The 18,955-nt window shown below is 37.3% G+C and overlaps 1 protein-coding gene across 1 annotated transcript in view; it reads left to right on the plus strand.

The window, feature by feature from the left end:
- The window catches only part of LOC117338588 (cytochrome P450 CYP12A2-like), a 49,245-nt gene that overhangs the window by 16,740 nt on the left and 13,550 nt on the right, over positions 1-18,955 (plus strand). The window contains exons 2-5 of the mRNA XM_033899945.1: positions 12,337-12,512; positions 15,981-16,206; positions 17,717-17,895; positions 18,464-18,662. Of these exons, the coding sequence (XP_033755836.1) occupies positions 12,337-12,512; positions 15,981-16,206; positions 17,717-17,895; positions 18,464-18,662 (780 nt within the window). The remainder of the gene's footprint in view (positions 1-12,336; positions 12,513-15,980; positions 16,207-17,716; positions 17,896-18,463; positions 18,663-18,955) is intronic.

Genomic DNA, 18,955 nt, shown 5'->3' on the forward strand with positions numbered 1-18,955 from the left:
AACATTACCGGAATATGGTGTGTAGTATTGACAAAACATGTATAAGGTGTGAACATTACCGGAATATGGTGTGTAGTATTGACAAAACATGTATAAGGTGTGAACATTACCAGAATATGGTGTGTAGTATTGACAAAACATGTATAAGGTGTGAACATTACCGGAATATGGTGTGTAGTATTGACAAAACATGTATAAGGTGTGAACATTACCGGAATATGGTGTGTAGTATTGACAAAACATGTATAAGGTGTGAACATTACCGGAATATGGTGTGTAGTATTGACAAAACATGTATAAGGTGTGAACATTACCGGAATATGGTGTGTAGTATTGACAAAACATGTATAAGGTGTGAACATTACCGGAATATGGTGTGTAGTATTGACAAAACATGTATAAGGTGTGAACATTACCAGAATATGGTGTGTAGTATTGACAAAACATGTATAAGGTGTGAACATTACCGGAATATGGTGTGTAGTATTGACAAAACATGTATAAGGTGTGAACATCACCGGAATATGGTGTGTAGTATTGACAAAACATGTATAAGGTGTGAACATCACCGGAATATGGTGTGTAGTATTGAAGGTGTGAACATTACCGGAATATGGTGTGTGGTATTGACAAAACATGTATAAGGTGTGAACATCACCGGAATATGGTGTGTAGTATTGAAGGTGTGAACATTACCGGAATATGGTGTGTGGTATTGACAAAACATGTAGAAGGTGTGAACATTACCGGAATATGGTGTGTAGTATTGACAAAACATGTAGGTGTGAACATTACCGGAATATGGTGTGTGGTATTGACAAAACATGTAGGTGTGAACATTACCGGAATATGGTGTGTAGTATTGACATAACATGTAGAAGGTGTGAACATTACCGGAATATGGTGTGTAGTATTGACATAACATGTAGAAGGTGTGAACATTACCGGAATATGGTGTGTAGTATTGACAAAACATGAAGAAGGTGTGAACATTACCGGAATATGGTGTGTAGTATTGACAAAACATGTAGGTGTGAACATTACCGGAATATGGTGTGTAGTATTGACAAAACATGAAGAAGGTGTGAACATTACCGGAATATGGTGTGTAGTATTGACATAACATGTAGAAGGTGTGAACATTACCGGAATATGGTGTGTAGTATTGACATAACATGTAGAAGGTGTGAACATTACCGGAATATGGTGTGTAGTATTGACAAAACATGAAGAAGGTGTGAACATTACCGGAATATGGTGTGTAGTATTGACAAAACATGTAGGTGTGAACATTACCGGAATATGGTGTGTAGTATTGACAAAACATGTATAAGGTGTGAACATTACCGGAATATGGTGTGTAGTATTGAAGGTGTGAACATTACCGGAATATGGTGTGTGGTATTGACAAAACATGTAGAAGGTGCGAACATTACCGGAATATGGTGTGTAGTATTGACAAAACATGTAGGTGTGAACATTACCGGAATATGGTGTGTAGTATTGACAAAACATGTAGAAGGTGCGAACATTACCGGAATATGGTGTGTAGTATTGACAAAACATGTAGGTGTGAACATTACCGGAATATGGTGTGTGGTATTGACAAAACATGTATAAGGTGTGAACATTACCGGAATATGGTGTGTGGTATTGACAAAACATGTAGGTGTGAACATTACCGGAATATGGTGTGTGGTATTGACATAACATGTAGGTGTGAACATTACAGGAATATGGTGTGTGGTATTGACAAAACATGTAGAAGGTGTGAACATTACCGGAATATGGTGTGTAGTATTGACAAAACATGTAGGTGCGAACATTACCAGAATATGGTGTGTAGTATTGACAAAACATGTAGAAGGTGTGAACATTACCGGAATATGGTGTGTGGTATTGACAAAACATGTTTAAGGTGTGAACATTACCGGAATATGGTGTGTAGTATTGACAAAACATGTTTAAGGTGTGAACATTACCGGAATATGGTGTGTGGTATTGACAAAACATGTTTAAGGTGTGAACATTACCGGAATATGGTGTGTAGTATTGACAAAACATGTAGAAGGTGTGAACATTACCGGAATATGGTGTGTAGTATTGACAAAACATGTAGAAGGTGTGAACATTACAGGAATATGGTGTGTAGTATTGACAAAACATGAAGAAGGTGTGAACATTACCGGAATATGGTGTGTAGTATTGACAAAACATGTAGGTGTGAACATTACCGGAATATGGTGTGAAGTATTGACAAAACATGTAGGTGTGAACATTACCGGAATATGGTGTGTAGTATTGACAAAACATGAAGAAGGTGTGAACATTACCGGAATATGGTGTGTAGTATTGACAAAACATGTATAAGGTGTGAACATTACCGGAATATGGTGTGTAGTATTGACAAAACATGTAGAAGGTGTGAACATTACCGGAATATGGTGTGTAGTATTGACAAAACATGTAGGGGTGTGAACATTACCGGAATATGGTGTGTAGTATTGACAAAACATGTAGAAGGTGTGAACATTACCGGAATATGGTGTGTAGTATTGACAAAACATGTAGGTGTGAACATTACCGGAATATGGTGTGTGGTATTGACAAAACATGTAGGGGTGTGAACATTACCGGAATATGGTGTGTAGTATTGACAAAACATGTAGGGGTGTGAACATTACCGGAATATGGTGTGTGGTATTGACAAAACATGTAGAAGGTGTGAACATTACCGGAATATGGTGTGTAGTATTGACAAAACATGTAGAAGGTGTGAACATTACCGGAATATGGTGTGTAGTATTGACAAAACATGTATAAGGTGGGAACATTACCGGAATATGGTGTGTAGTATTGACAAAACATGTAGAAGGTGTGAACATTACCGGAATATGGTGTGTGGTATTGACAAAACATGTATAAGGTGGGAACATTACCGGAATATGGTGTGTAGTATTGACAAAACATGTAGAAGGTGTGAACATTACCGGAATATGGTGTGTGGTATTGACAAAACATGTAGGGGTGTGAACATTACCGGAATATGGTGTGTAGTATTGACAAAACATGTAGAAGGTGTGAACATTACCGGAATATGGTGTGTAGTATTGACAAAACATGTAGAAGGTGTGAACATTACCGGAATATGGTGTGTAGTATTGACAAAACATGTAGGTGCGAACATTACCGGAATATGGTGTGTAGTATTGACAAAACATGTAGAAGGTACGAACATTACCGGAATATGGTGTGTGGTATTGACAAAACATGTAGGGGTGTGAACATTACCGGAATATGGTGTGTGGTATTGACAAAACATGTAGGGGTGTGAACATTACCGGAATATGGTGTGTAGTATTGACAAAACATGTAGAAGGTGTGAACATTACCGGAATATGGTGTGTAGTATTGACAAAACATGTAGAAGGTGTGAACATTACCGGAATATGGTGTGTAGTATTGACAAAACATGTAGGTGCGAACATTACCGGAATATGGTGTGTAGTATTGACAAAACATGTAGAAGGTGTGAACATTACCGGAATATGGTGTGTAGTATTGACAAAACATGTAGAAGGTGTGAACATTACCGGAATATGGTGTGTGGTATTGACAAAACATGTAGGGGTGTGAACATTACCGGAATATGGTGTGTAGTATTGACAAAACATGTAGAAGGTGTGAACATTACCGGAATATGGTGTGTGGTATTGACAAAACATGTAGGGGTGTGAACATTACCGGAATATGGTGTGTAGTATTGACAAAACATGTAGAAGGTGTGAACATTACCGGAATATGGTGTGTAGTATTGACAAAACATGTAGAAGGTGTGAACATTACCGGAATATGGTGTGTAGTATTGACAAAACATGTAGGTGCGAACATTACCGGAATATGGTGTGTAGTATTGACAAAACATGTAGAAGGTACGAACATTACCGGAATATGGTGTGTGGTATTGACAAAACATGTAGAAGGTGTGAACATTACCGGAATATGGTGTGTAGTATTGACAAAACATGTAGGTGCGAACATTACCGGAATATGGTGTGTAGTATTGACAAAACATGTAGAAGGTGTGAACATTACCGGAATATGGTGTGTAGTATTGACATAACATGTAGAAGGTGTGAACATTACCGGAATATGGTGTGTGGTATTGACAAAACATGTAGGGGTGTGAACATTACCGGAATATGGTGTGTGGTATTGACAAAACATGTATAAGGTGCGAACATTACCGGAATATGGTGTGTAGTATTGACAAAACATGTAGGTGTGAACATTACCGGAATATGGTGTGTAGTATTGACAAAACATGTATAAGGTGTGAACATTACCGGAATATGGTGTGTAGTATTGACAAAACATGTAGGTGTGAACATTACCGGAATATGGTGTGTGGTATTGACAAAACATGTAGAAGGTGTGAACATTACCGGAATATGGTGTGTGGTATTGACAAAACATGTAGGGGTGTGAACATTACCGGAATATGGTGTGTAGTATTGACAAAACATGTAGAAGGTGTGAACATTACCGGAATATGGTGTGTAGTATTGACAAAACATGTAGAAGGTGTGAACATTACCGGAATATGGTGTGTAGTATTGACAAAACATGTATAAGGTGTGAACATTACCGGAATATGGTGTGTAGTATTGACAAAACATGTAGAAGGTGTGAACATTACCGGAATATGGTGTGTAGTATTGACAAAACATGTATAAGGTGTGAACATTACCGGAATATGGTGTGTAGTATTGACAAAACATGTAGAAGGTGTGAACATTACCGGAATATGGTGTGTAATATTGACAAAACATGTAGAAGGTGTGAACATTACCGGAATATGGTGTGTAATATTGACAAAACATGTAGAAGGTGTGAACATTACCGGAATATGGTGTGTAGTATTGACAAAACATGTAGAAGGTGTGAACATTACCGGAATATGGTGTGTGGTATTGACAAAACATGTAGGGGTGTGAACATTACCGGAATATGGTGTGTAGTATTGACAAAACATGTAGGTGTGAACATTACCGGAATATGGTGTGTAGTATTGACAAAACATGTAGGTGTGAACATTACCGGAATATGGTGTGTAGTATTGACAAAACATGTAGGTGTGAACATTACCGGAATATGGTGTGTAGTATTGACAAAACATGTAGGTGTGAACATTACCGGAATATGGTGTGTAGTATTGACAAAACATGTATAAGGTGTGAACATTACCAGAATATGGTGTGTAGTATTGACAAAACATGTATAAGGTGTGAACATTACCGGAATATGGTGTGTAGTATTGACAAAATATGTAGGGGTGTGAACATTACCGGAATATGGTGTGTAGTATTGACAAAACATGTATAAGGTGTGAACATTACCGGAATATGGTGTGTAGTATTGACAAAACATGTAGGTGTGAACATTACCGGAATATGGTGTGTAGTATTGACAAAACATGTAGAAGGTGTGAACATTACCGGAATATGGTGTGTAGTATTGACATAACATGTAGGGGTGTGAACATTACCGGAATATGGTGTGTAGTATTGACAAAACATGTAGGTGTGAACATTACCGGAATATGGTGTGTGGTATTGACAAAACATGTAGGTGTGAACATTACCGGAATATGGTGTGTAGTATTGACAAAACATGTATAAGGTGTGAACATTACCAGAATATGGTGTGTAGTATTGACAAAACATGTAGGTGTGAACATTACCGGAATATGGTGTGTGGTATTGACAAAACATGTAGGGGTGTGAACATTACCGGAATATGGTGTGTAATATTGACAAAACATGTAGGGGTGTGAACATTACCGGAATATGGTGTGTAATATTGACAAAACATGTAGGGGTGTGAACATTACCGGAATATGGTGTGTAATATTGACAAAACATGTAGGGGTGTGAACATTACCGGAATATGGTGTGTAGTATTGACAAAACATGTAGAAGGTGTGAACATTACCGGAATATGGTGTGTAATATTGACAAAACATGTAGGGGTGTGAACATTACCGGAATATGGTGTGTAATATTGACAAAACATGTAGGGGTGTGAACATTACCGGAATATGGTGTGTAGTATTGACAAAACATGTAGAAGGTGTGAACATTACCGGAATATGGTGTGTAGTATTGACAAAACATGTATAAGGTGCGAACATTACCGGAATATGGTGTGTAGTATTGACAAAACATGTAGAAGGTGTGAACATTACCGGAATATGGTGTGTGGTATTGACAAAACATGTATAAGGTGTGAACATTACCGGAATATGGTGTGTAGTATTGACAAAACATGTAGGTGTGAACATTACCGGAATATGGTGTGTAGTATTGACAAAACATGTAGGTGTGAACATTACCGGAATATGGTGTGTAGTATTGACAAAACATGTAGAAGGTGTGAACATTACCGGAATATGGTGTGTGGTATTGACAAAACATGTATAAGGTGGGAACATTACCGGAATATGGTGTGTAGTATTGACAAAACATGTAGAAGGTGTGAACATTACCGGAATATGGTGTGTAGTATTGACAAAACATGTAGGTGTGAACATTACCGGAATATGGTGTGTGGTATTGACATAACATGTAGAAGGTGTGAACATTACCGGAATATGGTGTGTAGTATTGACAAAACATGTAGAAGGTGTGAACATTACCGGAATATGGTGTGTAGTATTGACAAAACATGTAGGTGTGAACATTACCGGAATATGGTGTGTAGTATTGACAAAACATGTAGAGGTGTGAACATTACCGGAATATGGTGTGTAGTATTGACAAAACATGTATAAGGTGTGAACATTACCGGAATATGGTGTGTAGTATTGACAAAACATGTAGGTGTGAACATTACCGGAATATGGTGTGTAGTATTGACAAAACATGTAGGGGTGTGAACATTACCGGAATATGGTGTGTGGTATTGACAAAACATGTATAAGGTGTGAACATTACCGGAATATGGTGTGTAGTATTGACAAAACATGTAGAAGGTGTGAACATTACCGGAATATGGTGTGTAGTATTGACAAAACATGTATAAGGTGTGAACATTACCGGAATATGGTGTGTAGTATTGACAAAACATGTAGAAGGTGTGAACATTACCGGAATATGGTGTGTAGTATTGACAAAACATGAAGGTGTGAACGTTACCGGAATATGGTGTGTAGTATTGACAAAACATGTAGGGGTGTGAACATTACCGGAATATGGTGTGTAGTATTGACAAAACATGTAGGTGTGAACATTACCGGAATATGGTGTGTGGTATTGACAAAACATGTAGAGGTGTGAACATTACCGGAATATGGTGTGTAGTATTGACAAAACATGAAGGTGTGAACGTTACCGGAATATGGTGTGTAGTATTGACAAAACATGTAGGTGTGAACATTACCGGAATATGGTGTGTGGTATTGACAAAACATGTAGAAGGTGTGAACATTACCGGAATATGGTGTGTAGTATTGACAAAACATGTAGAAGGTGTGAACATTACCGGAATATGGTGTGTGGTATTGACAAAACATGTAGGTGTGAACATTACCGGAATATGGTGTGTAGTATTGACAAAACATGTAGAAGTTGTGAACATTACCGGAATATGGTGTGTGGTATTGACAAAACATGTAGAAGTTGTGAACATTACCGGAATATGGTGTGTAGTATTGACAAAACATGTAGAAGTTGTGAACATTACCGGAATATGGTGTGTGGTATTGACAAAACATGTAGAAGTTGTGAACATTACCGGAATATGGTGTGTAGTATTGACATAACATGTAGGTGCGAACATTACCGGAATATGGTGTGTAGTATTGACAAAACATGTATAAGGTGTGAACATTACCGGAATATGGTGTGTAGTATTGACATAACATGTAGGTGCGAACATTACCGGAATATGGTGTGTAGTATTGACAAAACATGTATAAGGTGTGAACATTACCGGAATATGGTGTGTAGTATTGACAAAACATGTAGGGGTGTGAACATTACTGGAACATGGTGTGTAGTATTGACAAAACATGTAGGTGTGAACATTACCGGAATATGGTGTGTGGTATTGACAAAACATGTAGGTGTGAACATTACCGGAATATGGTGTGTAGTATTGACAAAACATGTAGAAGGTGTGAACATTACCGGAATATGGTGTGTGGTATTGACAAAACATGTAGGTGTGAACATTACCGGAATATGGTGTGTAGTATTGACAAAACATGTATAAGGTGTGAACATTACCGGAATATGGTGTGTAGTATTGACAAAACATGTAGAAGGTGTGAACATTACCGGAATATGGTGTGTAGTATTGACAAAACATGTAGGTGTGAACATTACCGGAATATGGTGTGTGGTATTGACAAAACATGTAGAAGGTGCGAACATTACCGGAATATGGTGTGTGGTATTGACAAAACATGTATAAGGTGTGAACATTACAGGAATATGGTGTGTAGTATTGACAAAACATGTAGAAGGTGTGAACATTACCGGAATATGGTGTGTGGTATTGACAAAACATGTATAAGGTGTGAACATTACCGGAATATGGTGTGTGGTATTGACAAAACATGTAGAAGGTGTGAACATTACCGGAATATGGTGTGTAGTATTGACAAAACATGTAGGTGTGAACATTACCGGAATATGGTGTGTAGTATTGACAAAACATGTAGGTGTGAACATTACCGGAATATGGTGTGTAGTATTGACAAAACATGTAGAAGGTGTGAACATTACCGGAATATGGTGTGTAGTATTGACAGAACATGTAGAAGGTGTGAACATTACCGGAATATGGTGTGTGGTATTGACAAAACATGTAGGTGTGAACATTACCGGAATATGGTGTGTGGTATTGACAAAACATGTAGGTGTGAACATTACCGGAATATGGTGTGTGGTATTGACAAAACATGTATAAGGTGTGAACATTACCGGAATATGGTGTGTAGTATTGACAACACATGTATAAGATGTGAACATTACCGGAATATGGTGTGTAGTATTGACAAAACATGTAGGGGTGTGAACCTTACCGGAATATGGTGTGTAGTATTGACAAAACATGTAGAAGGTGTGAACATTACCGGAATATGGTGTGTAGTATTGACAAAACATGTAGGTGTGAACATTACCGGAATATGGTGTGTAGTATTGACAAAACATGTAGGGGTGTGAACATTACCGGAATATGGTGTGTAGTATTGACAAAACATGTAGGTGTGAACATTACCGGAATATGGTGTGTAGTATTGACAAAACATGTAGGTGTGAACATTACCGGAATATGGCGTGTGGTATTGACAAAACATGTAGAAGGTGCGAACATTACCGGAATATGGTGTGTAGTATTGACAAAACATGTAGAAGGTGTGAACATTACCGGAATATGGTGTGTAGTATTGACAAAACATGTAGGTGTGAACATTACCGGAATATGGTGTGTAGTATTGACAAAACATGTAGGTGTGAACATTACCGGAATATGGTGTGTAGTATTGACAAAACATGTAGAAGGTGTGAACATTACCGGAATATGGTGTGTGGTATTGACAAAACATGTAGGGGTGTGAACATTACCGGAATATGGTGTGTAGTATTGACAAAACATGTAGGTGTGAACATTACCGGAATATGGTGTGTGGTATTGACAAAACATGTAGGTGTGAACATTACCGGAATATGGTGTGTAGTATTGACAAAACATGTAGGTGTGAACATTACCGGAATATGGTGTGTAGTATTGACAAAACATGTAGAAGGTGTGAACATTACCGGAATATGGTGTGTGGTATTGACAAAACATGTAGGTGTGAACATTACCGGAATATGGTGTGTAGTATTGACAAAACATGTAGAAGGTGTGAACATTACCGGAATATGGTGTGTAGTATTGACAAAACATGTAGGTGTGAACATTACCGGAATATGGTGTGTAGTATTGACAAAACATGTAGAGGTGTGAACATTACCGGAATATGGTGTGTAGTATTGACAAAACATGTAGGTGTGAACATTACCGGAATATGGTGTGCAGTATTGACAAAACATGTAGGGGTGTGAACATTACCGGAATATGGTGTGTAGTATTGACAAAACATGTAGGTGTGAACGTTACCGGAATATGGTGTTTAGTATTAACAAAACATGAAGGTGTGAACGTTACCGGAATATGGTGTGTAGTATTGACAAAACATGTAGGTGTGAACATTACCGGAATATGGTGTGTAGTATTGACAAAACATGTAGGTGTGAACATTACCGGAATATGGTGTGTGGTATTGACAAAACATGTATAAGGTGTGAACATTACCGGAATAAGGTGTGTAGTATTGACAAAACATGTAGAAGGTGCGAACATTACCGGAATATAAATTAGTAATCCGTACGTACGGATTAGTAAATCGTACGTACGAATTAGTAATCCGTACGTACGAATTAGTAAATCTTACGTACGAATTAGTAAATCGTACGTACAAATTAAAAAAAAAATTCATAGTGGCCCTAATACGCTTCCGTAGATTCATGACTGCTTATGTAACATTATATAAACAGTCATAGGTTTGACAATACATACATGTGTTTATATACAGGCATATATGTTTATTAACGACAACATTTGATCGCTTTGCATTCAATTAATTAATAAAACATCAATAACACACTTGTATACTTTCGTACACGTATATATGTACATTTTATGCATTGCGACAATATATATATGATGAAGAACGCTGTAACATAGGACTGGTTTAGTTTACATGTATATACATATGTAAGTCCTCTTACACAATAATCTGACGGGCATTTATATTGTTATCACACTGAAATGACGGGGCCACTAAATGGCGTTTTTATCATAATGAAATGATCGGGTCACCGACGGATGTTTTATAGTGTTATCTCAATGAAATGATGGGCAACCGACGAACGTTTTATAGTGTTATCTCAATGAAATGATGGGCACCCGACGAACGTTTTATAGTGTTATCTCAATGAAATGACGGCCAACCGACGAACGTTTTATAGTGTTATCTCAATGAAATGATCGGGTCACTGACGGACGTTTTATAGTGTTGTCTCACTGAAATGACGGAACAAGTAACGATCATTGTATAGTATTGTATTACTGACATGTTGGGGTCATTGACGGACGTTTTATAGTGTTGTCTCACTGAAATGACGGAACAAGTAACGATCGTTGTATAGTGTTATATTACTGACATGTTGGGGTCATTGACGGACATTTTATAGTGTTATCTCACTGAAATGACTGGGGCATTGCCGGACGTTTTGTAGTGTTGTCTCACTGAAATCACAGATGTCTGCTTCAGGTTAGTATTAATGGAAAACATTATCATACACTATTCATATCATATCAACAAGATGTAACACTTGAAGATCTACGATGCATCGACTGTGGGACGGAAGTAGACTAGATTGGTCGACAATTATAGATAGTTTTGTTCATAGAGTTGTCAACAAATCAGATTACCACCTGCATACCACTAAGATAAACAGACTACTTCCGTTCCACAGTCGATGCATCATCGGCTATCACTATCGCTTTTGATCCACCTTCTCATATTTAAATCATTGCCATACGCCAAAAGAATAGCATGCAAACCAAGGTACGTTACTTAAGTTTGCGTGCATTTGACATTTTAGTCGGATTTATCTTAGTAAGATATTTTCCCCTATTGATACTTACAAGAAGACGCATGTGCTGAAATGGTTGGATCATTGACGGACGTTTTAAAGTGTTATCTCACTGACATGACGGGACTACCGATGGACGTTTTATAGTGTTATATAACTGAAATAAGGGGGTCACTGACGGACGTTTTATAGTGTTATCACTCTGAAATGACGGGGTCACGTTTTAAAGTATTATAGAAATAAAATGCTACACCTTGACACGGTGGCGTTACACATCAGCCGATGACATTATACTGACAATGGGTGAACCAGTCCTTACTGCTAGGTCATGTTATACTGACATCGGGTGAACCTGCCACTCTGTCATTATTAAAGCTGATCGTCAAGAAAAGAGAAGTAGATATCAATAGTATAGACTTGGTCCCAACTAGAGTACAAAATCCATAACCTACGAATCAACTTGATGTAGTAAGTGGTAGGCCGTATAGTTCCTGGGCCCTACTATGGTACTACCCTGCATACTGTTGTTTTTAAACAGGACGAAGCAACTTGATGTAAGTGGTAGGCCTGATAGTTTGGTCTGATTTACTGTGGTACTATTATATATATTGCTGATTTTAAACAGGACTTGCCGGTTGTTACACGTGGTACTCAACACCGTTCCGAGAGTTTGCCTGGTCCACACAGCTACTTTGTTGGATAGTGCACCCGAGGACGCCAAACCATTCCATGACATTCCCGGGCCAAGAGGCATATACAACATACCATACCTCGGCACAATGTTACAATTCAAGCCGTTCAGTAAGTACCAGATCACCGATACTCATTGTAATTGTCACCTTTGTCTTCACCTACGTTAAAGTCAATCAAAAAGGAACTTAAAAAAAACACTGAGGTTTTTTAAGGGTTAACTGTAATATTGTTTTTACGTTATTGAGCAATAACACAAACAACTGGGGTGTACTCTTTTCATAAACCGCGAAGAGCGGTTTATGAAAAGAGTACACCCCAGTTTTTTGTGTTATTGCTCAATAACATAAAAACAATATTACAGTTAACCCTTATAATTTAATTAACAACGATAAGAAACATTTTCATTAAGTTTAACATGTTTATTTTTGCTCCAGATATCTAAAAACACATCGATCAATACAAAATCCCGTGAACAACGCTTACTCCGCTGACGTCACAGTCATTTTTTATGTTATGAGATGATAACATAATTTTTTGAGCCAATGAAAATGCTTGTTACAAGCAAAATTAAATTATTGTTCAAATAAACTGTCAGGTATTGGTGTTATGATGTTAGGTATTGGTGTTATGATGTTAGGTATTGGTGTTATAATGTTAGGTATTGGTGTTATGATGTTAGGTATTGGTGTTATAATGTTAGGTATTGGTGTTATGATGTTAGGTATTGGTGTCATGATGTTAGGTATTGGTGTTATGATGCTAGGTATTGATGTTATCATGTTAGGTATTGGTGTTATGATGTTAGGTATTGATGTTATGATGTCAGGTATTGGTGTTATGATGTTAGGTATTGGTGTTATGATGTTAGGTATTGGTGTTTTGATGTTAGGTATTGGTGTTATAATGTTAGGTATTGGTGTTATGATGTTAGGTATTGGTGTTATAATGTTAGGTATTGGTGTTATGATGTTAAGTATTGGTGTTATGATGTTAGGTATTGGTGTTATGATGTTAGGTATTGGTGTTATGATGTTAGGTATTGGTGTTATGATGTTAGGTATTGGTGTTATGATGTTAGGTATTGGTGTTATGATGTTAGGTATTGGTGTTATGATGTTAGGTATTGGTGTTATGATGTTAGGTATTGGTGTTATGATGTTAGGTATTGGTGTTATGATGTTAGGTATTGGTGTTATGATGTTAGGTATTGGTGTTATGATGTTAGGTATTGGTGTTATGATGTTAGGTATTGGTGTTATGATGTTAGGTATTGGTGTTATGATGTTAGGTATTGGTGTTATGATGTTAGGTATTGGTGTTATGATGTTAGGTATTGGTGTTATGATGTTAGGTATTGGTGTTATGATGTTAGGTATTGGTGTTATGATGTTAGGTATTGGTGTTATGATGTTAGGTATTGGTGTTATGATGTTAGGTATTGGTGTTATGATGTTAGGTATTGGTGTTATGATGTTAGGTATTGGTGTTATGATGTTAGGTATTGGTGTTATGATGTTAGGTATTGGTGTTATGATGTTAGGTATTGGTGTTATGATGTTAGGTATTGGTGTTATGATGTTAGGTATTGGTGTTATGATGTAGGTATTGGTGTTATGATGTTAGGTATTGGTGTTATGATGTTAGGTATTGGTGTTGATGATTGTTCGGTATTGGTGTTTATGATGTTAGGTATTCGGTTGTTATAAGGTTATGTTATGGTGTTTATGATGTTAGGTATGGTGTTATTAATCGTTCGGTATGGTGTTATGATGTTAGGTATTGGTGTTAGGCATGTTAGGTATTGGTGTTATGATGTTAGGTATCGGTGTTATGATGTTAGGTATTGTGTTATGATGTTAGGTATTGGTGTTATGATGTTAGGTATTGGTGTTATGATGTTAGGTATTGGTGTTATGATGTTAGGTATTGATGTTATGATGTTAGGTATTGGTGTTATGATGTTAGGTATTGGTGTTATGTGTTAGGTATTGGTGTTATGATGTTAGGTATTGGTGTTATGATGTTAGGTATTGGTGTTATGATGTTAGGTATTGGTGTTTATGATGTTAGGTATCGGTGTTATGATGTTAGGTATTGGTGTTATGATGTTAGGTATTGGTGTTATGATGTTAGGTATTGTGTTATGATGTTAGGTATTGGTGTTATGATGTTAGGTATTGGTGTTATGGTGTTAGGTATTGGTGTTATGATGTTAGGTATTGGTGTTATGATGTTAGGTATTGGTGTTATGGCTGTTTAGTGTTTTGGTGTTTGATGTTAGGTTTGGATGTTATGCTGTTAGGTATTGTGTTGTGTTGGTATGTTAGAGTTTGGTATGGTGTTGTGTTTGAGTGTTAGGTATTGGTGTTTGATGTTAGGTATTGGTGTTATGATGTTAGGTATTGGTGTTATGATGGTTAGGTTTGGTGTTATGATGTTGTTTGTGTTTATGTTGGTTTGGTTATCTGGTGTTATGATGTTATGGTTATTTGGATGTTTATTGATGTTCGGTATTGGTGTTATGATGTTGGTTTAGTGTTGTATGTGTTAGTTTATGTGTTATGATGTTAGGTAGCGGTGTTATGTTGGTATGGTGTTTGATTTAGTCTTGGTGTTATGATGTTGTTTGGTGTTATTGTTTAGGTATTGGTGTTATGATGTTAGGTATTGGTGTTATGATGTTAGGTATTGGTGTTATGATGTTAGGTATTGGTGTTATGATGTTAGGTATTGGTGTTATGATGTTAGGTATTGGTGTTATGATGTTAGGTATTAGTGTTATGATGTAGGTATTGGTGTTATGATGTTAGGTATTGGTGTTATGATGTTAGGTATTGGTGTTATGATGTTAGGTATTGGTGTTATGATGTTAGGTATTGGTGTTATGATGTTAGGTATTGGTGTTATGATGTTAGGTATTGGTGTTATGATGTTAGGTATTGGTGTTATGATGTTAGGTATTGGTGTTATGGTGTTAGGTATTGGTGTTATGATGTTAGGTATTGGTGTTATGATGTTAGGTATTGGTGTTATGATGTTAGGTATTGGTGTTATGATGTTAGGTATTGGTGTTATGATGTTAGGTATTGGTGTTATGATGTTAGGTATTGGTGTTATGATGTTAGGTATTGGTGTTATGATGTTAGGTATTGGTGTTATGATGTTAGGTATTGGTGTTATGATGTTAGGTATTGGTGTTATGATGTTATTGGTGTTATGATGTTAGGTATTGGTGTTATGATGTTAGGTATTGGTGTTATGATGTTAGTTATTGGTGTTATGATGTTAGGTATCGGTGTTATGATGTCAGGTATTGATGTTATGATGTTAGGTATTGGTGTTATGATGTTAGGTATTGGTGTTATGATGTTTAGTATTGGTGTTATGGTGTTAGGTATTGGTGTTATGATGTTAGGTATTGGTGTTATGATGTTAAGTATTGGTGTTACGATGTTAGGTATTGGTGTTATCATGTTCACTTTATGTATTGTATATCGATCGAAGACAGTAAATGTCTTCGTCGCGTAATTTTAATTTTACCAGCACGAAGCTGAAAACTTTCCTGGCTTTTGTCAGCTGACATTGGTGCCCGGGATGTAGAAAGCCTTCTACGGACGTTCCGGGACCGGTACGGGGACATATCGAAGTTCCGGATGGGGAGTGACTACTGTGTGTGTATTTCGTCACCCGAGCTGTGTCAACAGGCATTGTCTGTTACTCCAAAGTTTCCGGAGCGGTTCAGCCTTCCTATCTGTAACGCGTTCTACGAGAGAACAGGGGAACAGCCGGGCCTCTTATTACTGTAGGTATTTTCTACGCTTTCATATGTATACAGAATAGGGTTCAATTGTCAACTTTCTATTTTGTGATCGTTTCACGTCCAACCACCAAGTAAGAATTGTCTGCTGTCTAAATATAATCAATGACTACATTGAAATTGTTGTCAGAATCGAAGACGGAAAGCTTTTCACTTTTATCTATGCATTTTTTTCACACCCTTATCTGATGGTAGGCATATTCAAATCGCCCTGCATCCGTGGTCCGAGGTCCGTCAATCCGTCCGTCCGTAAAAAAAAATTCTTGTTATCGCTATTTCTCAGAAAGTGCTGAAAGGAACTTTCTCAAATTTCAAATGTAGGTTCCCCTTGGTCTCTAGTTGTGCATATTGCATTTTTGAACCGATCAGAATACAACATGACTGACAGGCGGCTATCTTGTATTTTGTTAATTGAAGTTTGTTATCGCTTTTTCTCAGAAAGTTCTGAATGGATCATTCTCAAATTCCAAATGCAGTTTCCCCTCAGTCCCTAGTTGTGCATATTGCATTTTGGGAGCGATCGGAAAACAACATGGCCGACAGGCGGCCATCTTTGATTTTGACAATTGTTGTTATTGCTTTCTCTCAGAAATTGCTAAAGGATCTTTCTCAAATTTCAAATGCAGTTTCCCCTCAGTCCTTAGTTGTGCATATTGCATTTTAGGAGCGATCCGAAAAACAACATGGCCAATACACGGCCATTTTGGGTTTTGACAATTGAAGTTTTTGTTTTTGCTGTTTCTCAGAAAGTGCTAAAAGACCTTTCTTAAATTTCATATGTAGGTTGCCCTGTATCTCAAGTTGTGCATATTGCATTTTGGGACCAATTGGAAAACAACGTAGCCGACAGGCGGTCATCATGGATTTTGACAATTAAAGTTTGTTACTGCTAGTTCTCAAATTTCATATGTAGGTTCCCCTTGATCCCTAGTTATGCAGATCCAAGTATAGGACACCCGACAACAACATGGCCAACATGCAGCTATCTTGGATTTTGACAATTGGAATTTCATTAACAATTTTTTGAAGTACTAACTGGCTATTATGGGTCTTTCTCAAATTTGAATGTAGATGTTCCCCGTGGTCTTGCATACAAGTCTGTTTGAAAGTTTTTAAATGATGACAAATAGTATGGTCATCTTGGATTATGACAATTGCAGGTAGCGCCTGCTATATATTGTTATATAAAGTTATCAAATGCTTTGAAGGAAGAGTGAAAGAAGGGAAAAGAGGAGAAAATATCAGTCTTTCATTTGACTGGTATGGATCATTCAAAGGTGGGCGCTAAGATCCCTCGGGAATTTCTTGTTTCATTCAACTCAGCTCACACTCGACTTACTTTCCCTTTGACCTATAGAATATTGAGTGGTCATTAAATATTTACTCTACTAACCAGTATATTGGTACTTTATCTGTGAGATCATCGACCTTACTGTCACGAGGAAGAAGAACATTCAACAAACAGTTATATTAGGTATATTTTCCCTACTTTTAGAAATGGTGAAGAGTGGGCCCGTGTCCGAAAACCTACACAGAGATTGACCAACCGACCTACCAGTCTGGAGCCATACTTACCGAAAATCAGTATCGTAGCAGACGACTATGTAGAAACGCTCCGAAAGTCTTTGGTTATGGACGATGTACAACAATCCTTATACCGCTTCACCACTGAAAGTACACTTCATTTATATCAATTAACGTTTCATTTTCATCGACGCCCTCTTGTGGTGACGGGACACATGATGGCGGATGCCATGTGTGTCCGCCATTACTGTTGTATTTTGTACGCCAAACCTTTGCTGTTATCTGTTGCTTTACTGAAATCTATATCTTTGTTGCAATTTAGTCTACATTTATCATTGTATATATCATTGTATATGTACATTGATGTTCTATAATGACTGTGTGTTGATCCTGTCTATCTTATGGACAAATTGTCGTTGTTGGGGCGACTAAACAAAAGATGAACAAGAAATACTGATACAACATATTATTCATAAAAAAGAACAATATCAATCTTATGAACCTCTTCGATACTTCAACGAATACAAAATTTAACGATAGATATCTCCTAGAAATCCGTTGTTCTTTAAATCAGTCGTTCGTTTTAGAAATCAGTCGTTTTTTTTTTTTTTTAAATCAGTCGTTCCTTTTTTAGAAATCAGTTATTCTTTTTAGTAATCGGTCGTTCGTTTTGGAAATCAGTCTTTTTAGAAATCAGTTGTTCTTTTTAACCGAGCAGGTGTCGGCATGCTTTGTTTCAACAAGCGTCTCGGGTGCCTTGACGGTGGACATCGGTTGGACACCATCATCTATGGTCTTGACATTTTCGTGGAAGCTGTGGAGAAAGACCTGAGGGCCATAGTGAGGCCGCATAAATACCTCAAATTGAAGACGCCGTTTTACAGAAAGTTCGAAGAAAGTTTCCTAGCATTAAGAAAGTAAGCTTTATTATCATATTTCAGTTTGATTTTGCATGACTTGGATTTTAACTTTCACTGTTTGGCGGCAGATGTTGCTTTTAGATTACGGAAGCGAGTGTCGAGATTACGGAATGCTAAAAGAAGACACAGATGCGGTGTTTTGGTCACTTTCATTATTAGTCCTCCAACGGAAAACACAGGTACATGTACCACTTGTGTCCGTCGGAACCTTCCGTCCTTCAATCCTTCCACACTTTATCTTGTCCGGGGGACTATTTCCTGCATTACTTGTCACTGGAACTCAGTCTTGG

The sequence above is a fragment of the Pecten maximus genome, chromosome 11 (genome assembly GCF_902652985.1).
Source record: "Pecten maximus chromosome 11, xPecMax1.1, whole genome shotgun sequence".
NCBI classification, from domain to species: Eukaryota; Metazoa; Mollusca; class Bivalvia; order Pectinida; family Pectinidae; genus Pecten; species Pecten maximus.